Raw genomic sequence first — 12,438 nt, 5'->3', positions numbered from 1 at the left:
TGTGCTAATAATACATGAATAATTTATGGCTTGTATTATGGCACTGCCTGGGAGCTGCTGTTAAGGGCCAGCACTCTGCTTTGCCTGTATTTGCAAACACAGAACAAAATCATGATCTTTGCCACAGAGAGCTCCATTTCACCCTTTATATTTTAATGTTTGCATTTATGATACATGTAGAAAACTAAGAAAAAGAGTATGAGGTTCCAGGTATAAAAGGTATTTGTCTGTAATTATAGCATGTTGGAGGTGACTTTTGCATCTTCCAGGAAGGACCTGCCAGTGTATAATTCAAACAGCTCAGATTTTGATTTTGATAATCTGATCTTCCCACTGAGTGAGAAACCCACTTCAAGGTAAACCATTTGTGCTCAGGAAGCACTTTGGGCTTCTCATACCACTAATACCACACTTCATCATAATCTCATTTCAGTCCAGCCACAGCTCCTATAAAATGAAGAACTGTTCTAGTTTAATGGATGCCAAATCGTCCCTACAAACAGCAAGGTTCAGGCAGGTCCCAGGTCTAACCCCAACACTCCAGTTCAACAACATCCCTTCCACTAATTGTTAGTTCATTTGAAAGACCACAGATTTGAAAGACCTCTCTCAGGGACTGAATAACCCCTCTTACCACTCATGGAAGCCCCCAAGCCCTCTCTGAGGGTTCGACAGGGTAATGCATGTGACAAGCAAGGTAAAAACAGGACTGCGTTTAGCTGTGCCTCCCCAGAGTCTACAAAGCATTCCAGCAACAGACTCCCTCTAGCCACCCCTGCTAATAATCCCTAGCAGGATTCGTGCTGCTAGTGCCTCATTTTCTTGCTCTGACAATCGAGTTTTCCCCATGAGAACAAATTTGGTGCCAGCTAGGAACAAATCCTCCTGGACTTTGCCTGGTGGGCTTTGGTGAAGTTGTGCAATGGACAGAGCCTGATGTGACGTCTCTGCATCTGAGTTTTGCCTGCACACCCCACGTGCAATATCGAGCCAGTCTGTCTCCAAACATGTCCAAGAGCTGTCCACATGTGCTAATGCTGTGCCATATGTTGCCTCAATCCTGTCACACTGAGACCTCTGCAGACTCTCCCAAACCACACACTTTGATCTGGTTTGTACAGTGCCAAGACCACAAGGTAGACGAGTCTTCCTGGAAATGAGGCAAAAGCTTGTGCCTTTCACCCTCTCCCCAAAATTCCTGCAACTACTGGGAGGCCTTAGTGCCTGCCTGGCAATAATGCAATGGCTCTTCTGCCTCCTTCTAAAGTGGATCTTCCAGTTCTCTTCTGAATGCGCTTCTGACAACCCCCTATTTCATTCTCATTTCCCCATGAATTTCTTCCCAGCTTTGGTCATGCAGGCCACTTGCAAGTCCAAGCAGAGAACATGCAGCCAAGGAGAGAAGGCTTTCTGAGCCTGGTGGGGCAAACGGGCATTTTCTAAGCCATACACATGATCATATCTGGACCAAGCACTACTTCTTGTCTATTGAGTGCTCTGCTGAATTCTCCTTGCTTTCACTCCAGCATCTATCCCCTGTCACTTTTTTATATCTTATTTTCTTAGCCCTGAAACTACCCCACTACTTCAATTCAAAACTTTTGGGAGTGCTTGTTCTGAGCCTGGACCACTGACATTTATGTAGGAGGTGAAATGAACCAAAGCTTTGCACTAACACAGAAATCCACACCATTTCTAAAATAGTGCTTTGGGTTACATGCAAATTATTCAGAAATATGCAAATTTGGATCTTGGAACAACTCAATATGATCTCATGTACACATCCTACTTAATGCATCATCCCATTGCAAATGACACTGGCCAGACTTATCAAGCACAGTTAACACAGGCATAATATATTATTAAGTGTAGCTATAGCTCACAGTCATTTAGAATACCGAACTTCATTGCATCCAAGCCAAGCAGAGAAATATTTTCTGCCTCTGCCATTGAAGCCCATAGCACAGAGGAGATCTCGTCTGTGAAAGGCAGGAAAACTTATGTTCAGAGCTCACAGAAGGGAAGATGATGAATTTTTTATGCACGCTAATGGAAGAATGTAATGACATCCTGCATGGAGAAGACAGCAGCCTGGGTACTGGAGATACCAGTGGTCCAGGATGCAAGGAGGAGATTGTCAGCCCTCGATAAGAAGTACAGAAAGACAGGGGGGGATTATTCACCCAGAGACTTCCTCCATCGTCCTCCCTGACACAGTTTGAGAATTACCAAACATGTCCTACCCTCTCCCACTTCCTCTCCTTGGTCAGAAGGATGATGACCAGCTTGGGATGCATCTGGTATCCGTCTTCACTGAATGACAAATTCCTGCCTTCGAAGGTGACATTGATCAGGTACCTGCAGGAGAAAGAGAAGAGCAAGGAGAATGTTAACTCTTGGGAATCAACCCTGAAAGGAGAGCTTGTCTCTCCTCTGCAGCTTACACCAGGACAGCTGGACCACAGTGCAAACAATGGAAAAAACTAAGAGGAAGGAGGTGGGAGGAACAGAACAATTACTCCAGGAATTTGGACACTCAGGCAAGCCAGGGCAATCGTCCCCATTTTGTGACTGGGATAGTGAAGCGGTTGGCTCACGATGAATTCCTGAAAGTACAGATAAGATTACACACTCAGAGATATACCCACAGTCCTTGACTTCCCTTACCACAAAGGGCAGTGGGATGCATAGTAATTAGCCTTGTAAAAATGTTCTACAGTCTACACTTCGTTAATTCTCCAAAGAGGCCTTCATGTACCATTTGAGGACAGTGATGGCCTGCAGGTGAAGCAGTGGAGACAGCCTCTCCCGAGCCCATACATGGAAGCAATGATAAGAGAAGCTGCAGTGAGCAGAGTAAGGAGCAGCACACCTGCAAGAAGGTCCATCCCTATCACAGCCAGCATGCCTCGCAGGGCCCAAATCAATTATCTGAAGCAGTTTAGGAATACGGACAGTGGATGTTCAGATAGCCCAGAGAAGGTTCTTTTCTCTAGGGACAGAGTCATACCTTACACCCAGCAAGATCAAACTAAAGGCTGATCAGCCCTGCAAATCCTTGCAGCCAATATTAATGAGTCTCTTTGTCTAGAAAGGCCCTGTCACTTCTGCACAAGCCACCCACCCTTCAGGGCATCTCATGTCAGCTGTACAAATGGACTATTAAACAGTCCAGGCTTCAATATTATTTATCCCAAGGCTTCTTTACTCAGTTCTGGTAGTGGTGAAGACCTTTAAGTGGACTGAGACTACAACTACACTTATTTCAAAGCCTTGCTGCATCATGAGAGCATGTTAAAATGGTGTTGCTGTAAATGAGGAACAGGTCTATTGTTTTCTTAACTGTCAGAGTGTCCAGAATGACACTGCAGGGAAGACGAGGTGGCAAATATACATTTCACAGTTCAGTGGTTTATATGACATCTCTGTGGCACTCTGACAGTTTCCCCTGTTCATGTATTTTACTTGAATTGACAATCCCGTTGCATGAAGTAGATTTTGCCTTTATACACCTGCTCTGGCACCAGTAGCATCATGTCGCCATGAGAGGTAGAGGTGACCAAACTGCCTGCAGGGGTAGCCTCAGGACTCTGCCCTCCTGTGCTTTGCCTGGTCCTCCTATAAATTACACAAGCAACATATCCATTATAGGCATGAGAGGTTCTTCTGCTTTATTATGCCATGACACCAGGAAACATTTCCTGATATTTAGCTTCAGTTTGCCCCTTCTGAAATCAATTTGAACCAATTTCAAGAAAAAAATATCTGTTCTTTCAGTGGCTTCACGCTTTCCTACTACCTGCATACAGAGGAATCCCTCTAATTTAAAGAAAGCATTGGTAACAGGAAAACTTCTTTGAACAAACACAAAAAGCAGGTCATGATTTTAGCTTCTTCCTTTTCCTGAACTTTTTTGTCTTAACTTCATTAATCTACCAAAATCATCAACTCATTCCTCATTACCAAGTGTAATCAGCAATTATGTTTATTTCTAAAAGAAATTCCATGCATGCTCCATGTTGTGACCTTCAAGGTACATGCACAGCATAGGAAACACAACCATAAGGGAGCCCAGTGTGAAACATTTGCAACAAGATGATTTTCAAAGGCAGGCTATTCATTATTTTCCAAAACCCTGATCCATTCAGCACCCAAACACTGAGAGAATCCCAAAACATCAACCACATGGAAAATCTTAGCCATGCACTTGTTTCTAATGGTGTAAAACATCCCATGTCAGGACCATACATGTGCTTTTTCTGGAATGTCTTTCCTGGGTGTTTGTATTGTGCTGATACTGAGGAATGCCACACACAGACCATCCCTGTGTATGTGCAGCCTACCAGACCTATGTAAGGCTGTGGTGGTGGGAAAGACCTTCCAGTCGACTAAGACTACAACTACATCTATTTCATGACTTCTCTGCACTAGCTACCACAGTAATGACAAAGCAAGCTTCAAGAAGGTGAGGACTCTGTTAGCGTGATGACTTGCAGCCTTACATGTCAGTAGTTAGAAAGCAGTGCCAATATTTAATTTAAAAAACAGCAATATTAAACCGTTCTCAGCACTTTCTCCTCCTACCCAAGAATGATGCCACTATGGGAATCTCCCGTACACAGCTTGACAAGAAGAGTTCACAGAAATCAGCAACAGATATGACACAAGAGGGTGTCATTTCTGTTCATTTTCCACTGAAAAGATTAGAACCACTAATAATAATCAAGGAGGGATCATCAGCGACTCCAATCCTTGGAGCTGCCTTGAGATTTACACTTAAAGTGGCACTAAAATCCCTCACTTCGCACCTTAATGACTGAAATTAGTCTCCAAATTTGGCACATAACTCTTCAGAAGGTTTTCCCTCAAACCGTTCAGCAATGTGTTTACCAAAGTTTACAGCAGGAGTGCAGAAGCAGCAGCTCCGCCTGAGCTTTCCATACATTCCTGCAGGTCGCTGGATCCCACCACCTACACAGGGATGCAGGCGAGAATGGGTACTATGAGGGTTGCTCAGGTGTGCTGGGCAAGGGGTCACCTACATGACAAAGCATCAGGACTTGAAGGACTCTCTGGCAGGCCAGGTCAGCAGCATGCTGCAAGCCAGCCACACACAGAGTTGCTCTGCCTTCCTTTGCTATCGCAGTGAGAGTCATCTGCTTCAGCAGCAGCAATGCCCTGGTATGCCAGCACTACTACTGCCTGCTCTGGCCAGGGGGATTTGTTTCCTTTCTACAGCCTACGCACACTCCAGTCCCTAAATAGGCACCCAGGGGGCTCAGAGACTCCCTGGCACCTCTGCACTGGACCACCAGCTGCAACAGGGGCACAACGTGAGGGCAGCAGGCTGTACATGCAGGTGAGGGAAACCGAGATGAAACTGCCTGTAAATGGCTTAACTCATGATTCCCTGGATGTTTTGGGCTCTAAGATGGAGAAAGAAAGGGAAGGGGGAGGAAGGCAGGGGCAGAGATTGGGGGCAAATACAGGCAATTTAATTTTATTTGCTATAAATACCTTTCAGCAAGAATTTTGCTTATGTGGGCATTTCTGGAGCTGCTTGATGAAAGCACTGAAGGGTCAAGCCCTTCCCCAGGCTGGTGGAGGTGCAGCGGCTGCAATGGCAAAACTCATCCAGGTGGGAGCAAAACACATGACGCTGTGGAAACAGGCTGACATTGTGAGCCCCCTGGTTTGGACAAGCAGGCAGGAACAAAGAAGGAAGGGACATGTCCTTGGGCACAAAGCAAATCAGACTCAGGAGGACCATACTCTCTATCTTGTGCTCTGACCATTAGGTAACATCACCCGCCCTAGATGTGAGGCTGTCAGCCCTGCAAGTTAATGGAGAATGTTTCAAAGGCTGGTCGGCATAGGAAATGGAGCATTAAAACCACATCAGATGGCTAATTTAGGACCAGCAGAGAGATGATGACATTTTAAATGGTTTCAGCTAGTGATGGAGAAAGCCTGAAGAGGCAAATGTGGCAAGCGGAGGGGGCTTGAGGGGAGACAGGGAGGGTGTTAACCGATCTTTTTTCTCTGCCTCAGAGACAGCTTTGAGGGAGATGCGTTTGAAATCAGCACTAACCACTCCTACTTCTGCCTCCAGTGCTTTGCTGGGAATCAGCTCCTCCTGAACCTGCTCACTGGGTGGGCAAATTTGGATGTTGTCTCCATTCAGTCCATTGCACTCCTCACTTCACACGTGTGTGCACAAGACACGCACACTCCCCTGTGCTCTGTCAGTGCTTGTTATGCTCCAATGAGACAAGTAGTTTGTCTGAAATGGTATGATTATCCTAACATCGACCACTTCCCTGAGTAAGACAGGTCATATAAATAGAACAGCCTCTCCAACATCCATATCAGAGAGTCATTTTAGCAGTCCAGCACATGAGGGAAAAACAGGATGTAGGTGGAGGGTGGGGAAAGAAAGGCTATGGGATAGCTCTGCCAGAGAGGATTTGCAAGTTAAAAGACAGCTGGAGTGTGATGCAGATAAGGAGATGGGGATGCAAACCACCATCAGCCTCTTTGGAAACTCATTGTGATGTGAAACACTGGGGTCGAATGTAACTGCAGTGAGGTGAAGGCAGTGAAAGGCCTTTGTCCTGCAGGATCTGCATGGTAAAATAGCCTTTTTCTTTCCCCTAGAGACAGCATTAAAAACCTACCAGCCAAAGGTACCAGGGACAGGCATAGCTGCCTGCCCAGACCCACTACATGCCAAAGAGAGAGCGAAGACGAGGACATTACTGCATTTTAGCACAAGTGCCCACAGCTCCAAACCACATTCCCAGCACCAGCAAGACAAGACCTACCCAGCCTCGGCTGGTGCAAACAACCTTGGCAGAGTGCATTGGTCCTGCCCTGTAGCAGGTCCTGCCCACCTTGCGTGCCTGCTCCTGGATGAGGATGGACAGACAGAAAGGTAGGTGGACTCAAAGGACATGGAAAATGGAGTTTAGGACCTGTGCCTTTATCTACAAATGGGAATTCTGACCTTCAAGCAGCAAGCAATTGACAAATAAAGATTTAACCAGCACTAACTATGCTTTTAATAGCTTCTGCTCTCATCTGAGGGACTGAAATAGCGTATTTTTTTAACAAGTTGCTGAACTGATCCCTTCAACTTCTGATTTAAACCTCCATTCTCCAAACCCGTGAAAAGCTCAACATAACACCAAATTTTTTTCTACATATCATTGCTCAATATTTCCATGGCTGCCTCTGCCCCAGACAACAGCCAATACATGCATACCAGCCATCCAGACACAGCTGTTCATGTGTGAGGTATCCTGAGGTAAGACAACCTCCGTGGGATATTGAAACCACTTGCTCACCTCCAAAAAGGTGAGAATGGACTCTGCCTGGACCTTCAATCAAAATTTCCCATGGCTGGTACTAACCCTGGCTGAGCCTTTCAGAGGCTTTCCCACTGCTCACTGTCCCACACTGCCCTAGCTTTCAGCACTGCCTCCTGCCACTGCGATGCCAGTGCCTTGTGGAGTTGTGAGAGTCAGGCACATCTGGTTGTGGCTATGTAACATCTGTCCAGTGTCAGGTACAATTTTCAGCAAAAGGATTCCACGCAAAGGGCATGAGTGCAGCTGATTTTATGTAACAAGGGGCACGTTCTTTCTGCTATCGTGAAGAACAAAACCAAAACAAGATGGGAAAAAAATAGAAGCAATCATTGACTAGAAAAATTAAATCTTAAAGGAACAGTGTCTCACTCTTCTTCATTTGCTCCTTTCTCTCTCACTGTTAGCATCACCACTGAATCTGCGGAGATGCACTACAAGAAAGAAAGCAAATGTAGAAAAGAGATCAAGCAAATTCCAAATGGTGCAGGCATCCTGAAGCAGAAAAACTGTCTAGTCTACAGCCATTTTATACTACTGGGAACCAACCTGACCAGCAGGCTTAGAGAAACGGTCAGAGTTTAAGATTGTTTTTGTTAACCAAAGGGGTTAGGAAAGCATCTAGATTAGGAAATATTCCTCAGATTCCTCAAGGTACAAGATAACAGAGATTTGAGAGATTGATTTGGTTTCTCCCTGCTGTCCATACCTTTTTCAAAGACAAGAGGGCAGATATTGGGCTGGAATAAATCAGCAACACTCAGCTGACATCTATGCAGCGATATTGTTTGATCTTCTGAGATTCTGTCCCCTCATCTCTAGGAAGATGAATTTTCTTGGTGCTTGATCCTGACCTTTGAAATATCCATTTCTGGTGGAATACAAATTTCTACTGATCTGTCCTTGCTGTTTCTCTGTCATATGCAGCAAAGTTGTTTAGAAACAAACGTATGTGTTTGCAGAGACTTCCAAGTGACAACCCCTATATAGAGTGGAAGTATGAATCTTTTCCATCATTCCCTCTTAATCATAAAAAAAGCTGTACTTTCACTTTATTTCCCATTTCTTCTACTTATCTACCATGAATTTGTCATTTCAGAAAGACTCTGAGCTGACAGTTCCTGGGGACTGAGGATGCATCTATCATTGGAGTATGTAGGGAGCCAGAGCAATGGCATGGCTGCTTTCCTACATGCATTCCTTGATCCTAATGAGACAGGATCATTGCTGAGAACGAGAAGAAAAGCTTACTTTCCACCATCTGTGCAGTCACCAGACTTCCTCCTTAAAATGTAAGAGGAAATTCACACACCACAGCACGGAGTTTTGCAGCACAGACGTGTTCATCAAGAAGTGAACAGGGCAGGGACTCATTGTGCAGGGTTACCAAATCATCCTGCCACGGGGAGCCTCCAATCTGGGACAGAAATTATAGTAGTGACACCTAGGTGAAAGGCTGTTTGTCCAACTGCTTCAGCGAGTTTAGAGTTCCCATGATAACTTTTTCCCCCATGTACCTAATAACATCTAGGAGCTCATTTCCCATTTGCTTTTTGTCCTATGCAGTCATTGTCTTTGATAGAAAGGTGTAAAGAGGTGCTGCTATTCAGGTCCAGTGGTATTTTACACTCCCTGTGCCAGTGTACTGCTGACAGTACCAAGGCCAGACTGAAAGAGCTGGTTTATTTGTAGGAAACATCGATATACATCAGGATGAGGTGACCTGTTTATGGAAAAAAAGGCAGAATAAATCTTCATTTTGCCCCACCAGCTATATTGGTCACAGCAATATCTTGAAAACACAACCAAAGCCAAATTTTTCTCACCCACATACTGACTGACCTGTTTTCACAAATGCCAGTCAGGAAAACTTACCTATCAAAACCACTTTTTAAATGGGAAAGGAGGAGAAGACCTTGGAAACAGCATATTCTCATGAGGAGGCTAACATTTTGTCAGAAAGAAAGAGAGACACAAGATCTGAAAACTGACATTGGAAAGAAAATGAAGCTTCTGGCACAGTCATGCTCCCACACAGTCTGGTCTTTTGTGTTACACTTTCTACCTTTCTTCTATGGACAAGAGCCCCCGCTATAATACATCCGTAATGTGCCACCCTGAGAGAGTCCTGCAAGTAACAGCATCACCTCAGCAGGAGAAAGAATATCACTGATCGCTGGAGATTTAGTCTATGCAAGTTTCATGAAGGGAAAATAAGTATATAAAATTCCATGCTCCTAATTACAAGCAATAGCAATCAGGATTTCTATGTCAAAATATTTCACTTTAAGCCCAAAATATTTGATTAACAACTTTTCTTCTGAAAATATCTTTTTTGCTGGGAAAATGACACAGCCCTAAGTAGCTTGTGAATATACCTCTGCACACTCTGCCCTCACTGGAAATAAAACAGAAACAAGGAAAAGTGTTTTAAGAGCACACTCTGGATAAAGCTGGAAATATCTATAAATCTCAAAGGAATTCAGTTTATTTTCAGAAAGTTGGGTTTTTTCTTAATCCAAAAAGCTGTAATAAAAACATACTTCTGAAATAACTTTTAAGTAATAGGAAGCCTCTAAGTAATAGAAAATACCTAACAGAAAAATAGCATTGAGGTCAAAATTGTTACACTGACTAGATAAAATAAAAACTAGATGTTCGTCCAAAACTGGATCAAGCTGCAAAGCTTTACTGAGTTAATAAACTCTTGCCAATTACTTTTTTTAAGAACCATTTTTTATTGGTATTTCTTTCCATCCTTCCTTATTCATTAGGAACAGTTAACATACCACTTTTTTCCAAAGTAAAACTAGTCTTCAAGGTATTTCTCCCATTTGAAAGGACTAAAAATCTGCTTATATGGGACAGTAAAAGCACAGAAAATTACATTTGTCAGAACAGCTGACAATGGGTCATAATTATGTCTTGCCATCCACCTAACAGGTCACTGATGGAAGCCATACCACTAGGAATAGGCAAATACTGAAAGGTTAAGTGATGTCCTTCAGATCTGTTTATCTGTCTTAGGGCACAGTCATGTAGACATTGATAGGGCAAGCAGTCACAGAACAGAAGTCAAATGAGGATCTTCACAGTGATTTTTCACCCGGGATGATGTTTTTTTCAGCTCTGTCAATTTGCAGAGCTGTAAAAAAATATTCCAGTTGAACTACTGTCTCCATACAGTGAATTTAATTACACTGACAACAGCCTTACTTTTCTTAATCATTTTTGCATAGCCATTTAAAATCTCCCATGGACCCGCAAGGCTGTGGTCCACAGCTTAAAATAACTGGCCAAGTAGATGCGCATGTCAACAGTATCTTTGGTCTTCTGAAGGTGTCTGGTGTGCAGGGAGTCAACCATCGGGGCATCTCAGTATTTACCCAGAGTTCATTCCAGCTTCTGTCCTGGGAGTCAAGACCAGCAAGCAAGAACATCAATTTTCCTCTAGAGCTTTCATGACTTTCTTTCTTGTGGAAAACCACTCAAATCTGCCAGAAAAGTCCCTGCCAGAAGCCAGACAAGGCTAAACTAGCTGGAGAGATTGAAATAAATCTCTTTATTACATTCTCTGAAACAGCAGACTAACCTAACTTTTTTGACCTATCAAGAAACCACAAGCGATTTGTGGGTTATTCAACGTTTATCAAGGGTTGAAAGCATTCACGCATTTGCAAGGGCAGCGAATTCACAGTGCTCGCTGGAGCAGAGTCACTGCCCGCACAGAGATTCAATCCAAAAAGTGAGACTGGATTCTCCTGGATCAGTAGCAGTTTGGCCAAGATGGTACCTTATCACTTTCTCCCCTATCCATCTTCAAAGAGGAGTAGACTAAAACAAACAAACAAATAATCACTCCTGTCAGTAACTGTGTGGGGGTCTGGAGGCTGTTCCTCCTCTGCTAGAGGAGCTGCTCTCTGGCTGCTGCTCCCTCTCCCTTCTCCCTCTTTCTCTCCCTCCGTGGGTTGATGTTTCCATGGAAACGTGTTCTTCAGTACTGCTGAAATTACATTGCATTTAAAGCATTAACCCTTCCTTGGGCTGAGGAAGATCTCAGAACAATTAGCGTTCTTTTTTTTGTCGGTCCTCCTCCCCTTTAAACTTCCTCGTGATTTTTTTTTCTTTGCATTGTAAGGAAAACCTCACTCTTCTCAAGAAAACCTCTCCACTAGTATTGTCTGACAAGGGGCACAGGCTGCATCACTAGTGGGGCAGTGTCTAATTTAGCATTTCTTTTTTTTTTTTACATGAAACCATTAATTCATTTCTCTCCACACTACATGCAAACAGGGGAAATGCTGCAGTGGGAAAGAAAGTGAAGAGTGAGACAGAAGGAGAAGCAAGCAAGCGACAAGCTGACACATATGGAGAACATCGCTTCACTTAATACCAGAGCTGAACACCTTCTAGACACACTCTGAGCAGCAGCTTCTTCATTGCAAAGTGCCATAATTACAGACCTCATACTCCTTCTCAAGCCTGCCTCCTCTTCCTCTACACAGACATGTCTATAATTAGCCACTCTTGGCTTGGCTTGCAGTTAGCACTCCAAACGCTGCTGTAACACTTGCTGCAATCCATACCCTCCTCACCACCAGCACCCTTCCCTGTGCTGCTGCTTCTCCACCCAAACTGCCATCCATCCCACTGGCTTGCTATTGCCAGTCATCACCTTCATCAGCTCTTCCAAGACAGCCATTGCTGAAGCACCGCTGCCTTTGCTGCAGCCAGCTCCCCTGCATGACTACTGGCACTTTCTGTGCTCCCACTATGGGCCAACAAGGCTCTGAAAGCCACAATGACCCCATCCAGGTGCTCTCTGGACCCCAGCTGCTAACTCAAAAATTATTCTACAAATTCTCAGCCCCTAGCCTTTGCTTATCCCCACCCTGTTGATCACAGCCATAACTCCTTTGCGCTCTTCCTCCACTGACGTCGTATCTTTTTCAAACACTGGGAAAATATGAAAGAGAGATAAATACCAAGCATCCCTTTTCAGTCTTTCACCTGGGTTCCTGCACTCAGGTATGCCTCCTTCCTGACCCGAAGTCCCATGACTTGACAGTTT

The 12,438-nt window shown here is 44.2% G+C and overlaps 1 protein-coding gene across 2 annotated transcripts in view; it reads right to left on the bottom strand.

Moving 5' to 3' along the window:
* The window catches only part of GRIN2B (glutamate ionotropic receptor NMDA type subunit 2B), a 215,385-nt gene that overhangs the window by 79,132 nt on the left and 123,815 nt on the right, over nt 1-12,438 (bottom strand). For both annotated transcript variants that reach the window (XM_009556593.2, XM_054056467.1), the window contains exon 4: nt 2,244-2,358. In XM_009556593.2, the coding sequence (XP_009554888.1) occupies nt 2,244-2,358 (115 nt within the window). The remainder of the gene's footprint in view (nt 1-2,243; nt 2,359-12,438) is intronic.

The sequence above is a fragment of the Cuculus canorus genome, chromosome 1 (assembly GCF_017976375.1).
Source record: "Cuculus canorus isolate bCucCan1 chromosome 1, bCucCan1.pri, whole genome shotgun sequence".
Taxonomy (NCBI): Eukaryota; Metazoa; Chordata; class Aves; order Cuculiformes; family Cuculidae; genus Cuculus; species Cuculus canorus.
The sequence above is the reverse complement of the archived record's forward strand: the minus strand, read 5'-3'. Positions and strand labels throughout refer to the sequence as shown.